Below are 6446 nucleotides of genomic sequence, written 5' to 3'. Positions count from 1 at the left end.
TGTTCAGTGGTAGAATCCTTGCCTTCACATGTGGGAAACCCGGGTTTGATTCCCGGCCCATGCAACCCCCTCCTCCACCCAAAAGAAAAAATTCAACTAATGGTGCTGCAATAACAGGATAGTCACATGAAAAAGAATGAAGTGCAAACAAACAAACAAACAAAATAAAAAAAAAAATTAAAGAGTGAGATGTGACCCCTGCGCTGTTTTAAGCTGCTCAGTGTGTGGTGATTTGTTACACAGCAAGAGAAAACGAATACACTTCCCCAGTGGATTCTAAGATCCCTAGGGAGCTTCTCTTTGATCTCCTTAACCCCCTCACCACCAACAGGGACTGCAATGCGAGAACGTCCCTTATTCTTGTTTCTAGTCCTGCTAACTGGGACAGGGTGAGAGCACTCCACTTGTTACTTGTTCTGCTCCACCCACTAACTCCCAAACTCCCCTCCCATTGGGGTTTGGGAAGCTGCTCTGTTTGGCTTCCCACACACCGCTTGTGCCCCAGCAGGCCAGAGGGTAGGGTGGCCAGTCCCCACTTCCCAGGCCCAGGGACCTTTGACCAGTCCTATTGATCTGGACTCCTGGGCAGGCAGTTGGTCTGCCAGACGGACACCATGAACGCCATGCTGCTACTAGGGTCTTTGCTGATGAGCCTGGACCCCACACTTTCGGTGAGGGACATGGGAAAGGAGGCTGGTGCCGGGATGGTCTATGCTAGCCATGCCCTTGGTCATGACCTGGTAGAAGCTGAAGCTGGCCCCAGGAGGCCCAGGAAGAGGGCACAGGGAACCAGAGCTGGTTATGAGGGCACAGCCTGCATGTCAGAGGGTGAGGGGCCCTTGAGGAGATAATGGGAGAAAAAAAGGAGGAGATCCCAGCTCTCGTGAAGAAATCTCTGGATTTCTGGCCTGAGAGAAAGCTGGAGTCTAGCATGGGATTAGAGCCAGGCTATGACTTTCTGGGCAAGTTCCCTCTTCTCTCCCCCTCCCCCACAGAGTCCACCTTGGAACACCTCCAAAAAGTATAAGCACATTGCTGGAGAACATTCCGTGGGTAAGTGGCCAGGCTCTGCCAGCTAAGATGCCTGCGGTGGGGGTTGGGGCTGTGGGGCCAGTGCAGACGGTGGGTGTCGGGCGCTGGGGGCGAGTGGAGGGGTCCTGGGCATATTTCATTCTTTGTCATCAGAATTGTTCTGGCTGCCACTAGAACCTGGGCACCCGCCTCTGTGCCAGGTCTTGTGCCCCTGGGTGCTGGGGACCCAGAGTGGTACTGAGCTGTGCATTATCAAGCTCCCATTTAGATGGGGGGGGGGTTATCTGCTATTTTGCCCCTGCTCAAACCCTGCCATGGCTCCCCATTACCTTCGCTCTTCCAGGCATGAACTATTTATCTGTGAACTAGATGGGCCCTGGCCCTGCCCTGGTAGATCCTGGCTGAGTGGGCTCAAGTCTAAGCCTCTGAGAGTGGCATTCAAGGCCCAGCACAGTCCAAGGCTGGCCTCCCTCCACCCTGTCTCACCATCCACACACCCAGTAAACCTGCTTGCCTCACGATCATCTGACCCAACCTAATTCCTTACCTGAGATCCTCTTCCTCTCTGTCCATCCCATCTGCCTCTTAAAGGTCCATCTCAGAACCCTCTTTCTCCAAGGAGCCCTCTTTGACAACAAAATAGCATCAAGGCCTTACTGAGCACTTGGTATGTGCCAGGGGTTTTACCGGCACTTATCGCATTTTGGCCTGCCACAGTTCTTGGAAGCAGATGCTAGTATCACTGCCACTTCACAAATGAGGAAGCCAAGGTTGACTGCTTAAGTGTCTTCAACATCCAGCAAGCCCCTTGTCTAGGCCATGGGGCTGCAGACTTGCCCCGGGTCCCACAGTTAGTAGATGGTGGCATTGAGAGCCCACTCCAGCAGCCTGGCTCCCAGGCCTGTCCTTCAGCAGGGTGCTAGCTTGCACACACTCCTTTTCGAGGCCCCCAGGGCCGCCAACCATGAGGAGCAGTGCCCGGGCTCTCTAGGGGCACGTGGGTGTGGGGGGAATCCCTCAGGGAGTGTGTTGCCCCTGCAGTTGTCACGGTCAGTGGGGAGCCCTGCCACTTCCCCTTCCAGTACCACGGGCAGCTGTATTACAGATGCACCCACAGGGGCAAGCCGGGCCCCAGGCCCTGGTAAGAAAAGGCCAACCAGAAGGGGTGGGAGAGGTGGGGTAGGGGGGGACAGGGTGGTCCTTCTGCCCAAGGACCCTGCTTGGAGAGAGGGAGCCAGTGAGAGGGGAGGCCAGCCCAGCTGGCCTGGGCAAAGCAGGGAGATGCCATCTCTTTCTACAGGTGTGCTACCACCTTCAATTTCGAGCAGGACCAGAAGTGGTCATATTGCCTGAAGCCTCAGAAAGTAAAAGGTGCCTCCTTGAGGATCAGGGCCCCCTCTTCCCATCTAATTACTCTCCCGGGTAGCATCAGACCCAATGCACCTGGGATTCTAGGTCTAGCTTCTCCTTTCCTTCCACAACAGCTCTCAGAAGACCAAAGGGAGAGTTCTGGGAAAGGCAGGGTGGGGGTGGAGGGGTGGGGCGAGGGGGTAGTCCCATTTTGCAGGTAAATAAAAGAAAGCTTGGAAATTGGGAGTACCAAGGTCACCAGACAAGCACGTTGAGGGGAGCATTTGCCACGATCCCACAACCATCTGACTCAGCTGTCCCCATTCCTCGGGCTGGGTGCACCTCTCAGACCACTGCAGCACACACAGCCCCTGCCGGAATGGGGGGGCCTGCGTGAACATGCCCAGCGGCCCACACTGCCTCTGCCCTGAGAACCTCACCGGGAAGCATTGCCAGAGAGGTAGGGGGTAGGGGTTTGCCGGGGCAGGGGCAGGTCTGGACCCACCGAAGAGATCCCTGGGGCCTTGGAGACCATGCCTGGCCCAGTCTTGGCACGGTCTGAGCCCCTCTTGAGGGGCTTTGTCTGCCCCCCGCCCCACTTTGTCCCCAGAGAAGTGCTTTGAGCCTCAGCTTCTGCAGTTCTTCCACGAGAATAAGATATGGTACAGGCTCCAGCCGGCAGGGGCGGCCAGGTGCCAGTGCAAGGGACCTGATGCCCTCTGCAAGCCACTGCCCAGCCGGGGTGAGTGCACTGGGCAGGAATGGGCAGGGGGGAAGGGCCCAGGAGGAGGAGGAGAAGCTGGGAGGAGGCTGGGGCGGGGCCGCTGTCTGTGGGGTCTCAGGACCCAGGGTTGGCTCAACAGCTCCCTCCCCCAGACTGCAGCACCAATCCTTGTCTCAATGGCGGGAGCTGCCTGGAGGCGGAGGGCCACCGCCTGTGCCGCTGCCCCGCGGGCTACGCGGGACCCTTCTGCGACGTGGGTGAGACAGGGTTGGGGGATGGGGTGGGGGAAGGCAGAAGCCCGCCCCGATGTGGGCAGGGCTTCCTAGAGGGAAAGTGGATAAGAGGGAGACCAGGGCCACACCATCCCCTGGCTGCAGAAAGCCCCCTCTCTCCTCAGACACTGAGGCAACCTGCTACCACGGCCGCGGACTCAGCTACCGTGGCGTGGCGGGGACCACGCTCTCCGGCGCCCCATGCCAGCCGTGGACCTCGGAGGCCACCTACCGGAACGTGTCTGAAGAACAGGCGCTGAACTGGGGACTGGGCGACCACGCCTTCTGTCGGTGCGCCCGGTGGGGCCCGACCGGGCATCCCCTCTCCGTGTCAGGGCCTTCTGGGGCTCCCCGCGCTCTAACAGGGTCCCCCTTTTTGTGTGGCTGCAGGAACCCTGACAATGACACCGGTCCGTGGTGCTTCGTGCTGAGCAGCGACCGGCTGAGCTGGGAACACTGCCGCCTGGCGCCGTGCCAGGCCCCAACCCCGGCGGTGCCCCAGCTCCAGTCTCCGGCCCGGCTCCCGTCTGGGAGTAGGGAATTGGCCTGGCCCGGGCCTTCGGTTTCGCAGCGGCCTCGGCCCACCGCCCAGGCCCCGCCTCAAATCCAGACTCCAGGTAGATGGGGAAGGGGCCAGAAGGCCGAGCACAGAGGGCGCGGGCGCGGGGCGAGCTGGATCACCGCAGGAAATGGGTGTCTCCGGGCTTCAGCGTGGTCTCCTTCCACAGTCTCGCGCGCGCCCCCGGAGCAGCAGACCCCTCTGCCCCCCACGGGTCCGACGGGCTGCGGACAGCGACTCCGGAAGCGGCTCTCCTCGCTGAGCCGCGTCGTCGGGGGGCTGGTGGCGCTGCCGGGAGCGCACCCCTACATCGCCGCGCTGTACTGGGGCCACAGTTTCTGCGCTGGCAGCCTCATCGCTCCCTGCTGGGTGCTGACCGCGGCTCACTGCCTGCAGAACCGGCGAGTGCCCGCCCTCCCTGCGGCGCGACCGCGTCCCCTCCCTAGCTCCTCTCTCCTGCTTGCCCTGCAGCCTTCCCCGCGCCCTAACCCGGAAGGAAGCTGAAACCGGGCCGGGGGGGGGGGGGTAGTGTGTGATTCGGGAGCAGAGGATTCCCTCCGCCCCCACCCCGCCCAGGATGCCCGCCGGGGGCTCCCAGCGCGCTTCCTCACCCCACCCTGTTCTCAGGCCGGCCCCGGAGGAGCTGACGGTGGTGCTCGGCCAGGACCGCCATAACCAGAGCTGCGAGCCTTGCCAGACGCTGGCAGTGCGCGCCTACCGTCTGCACGAGGCCTTCTCGCCCATCAGCTATCAGCACGATCTGGGTGCGTGGGGGTTAAGCTGGCGGGGGCCGGGGAGGGCTCGAGACCTCAGCGTCCAGGCCTCATGCTCCTCCCCGCTGGCTTTAGCTCTGCTGCGCCTGCAGGAGAACCCGGACGGCAGCTGCGCGCGCCTGTCGCCCTTCGTCCAGCCCGTGTGCCTGCCGGGCGGCACGGCCAAATCCGTCCAACCCCAGGCCTCGCGCTGCGAGCTCGCCGGCTGGGGCCACCAGTTTGAGGGTAGGCTGGACGGCGGCGGGGCGGGGAGACACCTGACCACCGGGGAAAGCCTGAGAAACCCGCAGCTTGGGTACCGTGCAGGGTGGCGCTACCTCGTGGGTTGTGAGAACTTGCAGGGCTCTACCCTGTGCAGTCCCTTCCTCCCAGGATCGGGGATCCACTAGGGGATTCTCCACAACTCCTGGGGGGGGGAGGTACAGGGAGAATCGCGTTTTCTCTTGGTTCACTCCGAGCTCTGGACCGCCAGGGCAGATTAGGACGTTGGCGGAGAGCTCCATCAGCCGGTGACTAGTCAAGGGAGAAAGGTGCCTGAGACCCTGGAATGGGGAGGTCCGGGTGGAGGTGGACTTCCTGCTTCACCCTCTCCAATCCCGGCTCCTTCCCGAGCCTCAGTTTCTTCGTCTATAAAATGGAGTCAAGGGCCATTCCCCGGGTAGCCGCGAAGGAGGAAGGAGACTAGGGGGGTTGGAAGCGACCGGCACAGCCAAGTCCACAGTCCAGGCGGCGACCCGAGTGAGTCGGGGGCGGGGGGATGGTGAGGAAGACCGTCTCCATCTGCAGAGGCGGAGGAATATTCCAGCTTCCTGCAGGAGGCACAGGTGCCGCTCATCTCCTCGGAGCGCTGCTCGGCCCCCGACGTGCACGGAGAGGCCTTCGCCCCCGGCATGCTCTGCGCTGGCTTCTTGGAGGGGGGCACGGACGCGTGCCAGGTTAGCCCTTGGCCCCGGTTGCCCCCCCCAACCCTTCCCCGGCAGACCCCAAGCCGAGGGCCCTGAGCTGCGTGTCCCCACCCAGGGTGACTCCGGTGGCCCGCTGGTATGCGAGGACGCAAGCGCGGAGCGCCGGCTTGTCCTGCGGGGCATCGTCAGCTGGGGCTCCGGGTGCGGCGAGCGCTACAAGCCGGGCGTCTACACCGACGTAGCCAGCTACCTGGCCTGGATTCGGGAGCACACGTCTTCTTGACCACGCCCGGATCGTCTTTCCCTCTAGGGTGGTCTTGGAGCGGGAGGGTAGCTGGGCCCTCAATCATGGATGGGATGGCAAAGATTGCGTCCCATTTTCCCCAGCGCAGCTACCCGGGTGCCGGGCGTGGCGAAGGCCCGGATAAAATGTCTTGACAATGCGTGAGCGCGAACGTGCTTCAGGAGTCCATGCCAAGGCAGAGAATCAGGGTACACCTTCTCCACAGCCCTTCAGAGAACCGGGTCCATGAGATTTCACCATGCACGATTTAGATTTAATCTAAATTAAATCTATTGGTCTAGCTATTGGCTTATTGAGCTAGCATTTAACATTTGAAGTTCATAGAACAGCAGTCTTCAACCTTGGCTGAAGGTGGAATCAATCACCTGGGGAGAATATACCCAAGAACCACCCCAGAACAATTAGATCAGTATCTCCAGGGATGGGAACTGGGTAATAGTATGTGTGTAATACTTCACAGGGGATTCCACTTGCAACTCAGGTAGAGAACCACTGTTAGAAAAGCCTAATGTTAAAATAATAGTGTG

At 61.0% G+C, this 6446-nt stretch overlaps 1 protein-coding gene across 1 annotated transcript; it reads left to right on the top strand.

Annotated features, from left to right (window-relative positions):
• The first annotated feature begins 504 nt into the window (after positions 1–504).
• On the top strand, positions 505–6212 carry F12 (coagulation factor XII). The gene is made up of 14 exons (XM_077137760.1): positions 505–671; positions 996–1053; positions 2074–2173; positions 2333–2403; positions 2732–2842; positions 2993–3124; positions 3259–3363; positions 3504–3669; positions 3769–3995; positions 4107–4338; positions 4565–4701; positions 4786–4935; positions 5497–5645; positions 5731–6212. The coding sequence occupies exons 1-14, from the start codon at positions 615–617 to the stop codon at positions 5896–5898; spliced, it is 1863 nt and encodes a 620-aa protein (XP_076993875.1). The 5' UTR covers positions 505–614; the 3' UTR covers positions 5899–6212.
• The last annotated feature ends 234 nt before the right edge of the window (positions 6213–6446 follow it).

This window comes from Tamandua tetradactyla, chromosome 20 (genome assembly GCF_023851605.1).
Source record: "Tamandua tetradactyla isolate mTamTet1 chromosome 20, mTamTet1.pri, whole genome shotgun sequence".
NCBI lineage: Eukaryota > Metazoa > Chordata > Mammalia > Pilosa > Myrmecophagidae > Tamandua > Tamandua tetradactyla.
Note: the sequence above shows the minus strand (reverse complement) of the source record. Positions and strands in the feature narration are given on the sequence as shown.

Bases quoted from the DNA above. Each gene is read 5' to 3' on its own strand.
- F12 (XM_077137760.1), top strand. From the start codon at position 615: ATGAACGCCATGCTGCTACTAGGGTCTTTGCTGATGAGCCTGGACCCC. The intron at 3,364-3,503 runs GTGAGACAGGGT...CTCTCTCCTCAG, and splicing joins GGGACCCTTCTGCGACGTGG to ACACTGAGGCAACCTGCTAC. The intron at 4,936-5,496 runs GTAGGCTGGACG...CTCCATCTGCAG, and splicing joins CTGGGGCCACCAGTTTGAGG to AGGCGGAGGAATATTCCAGC.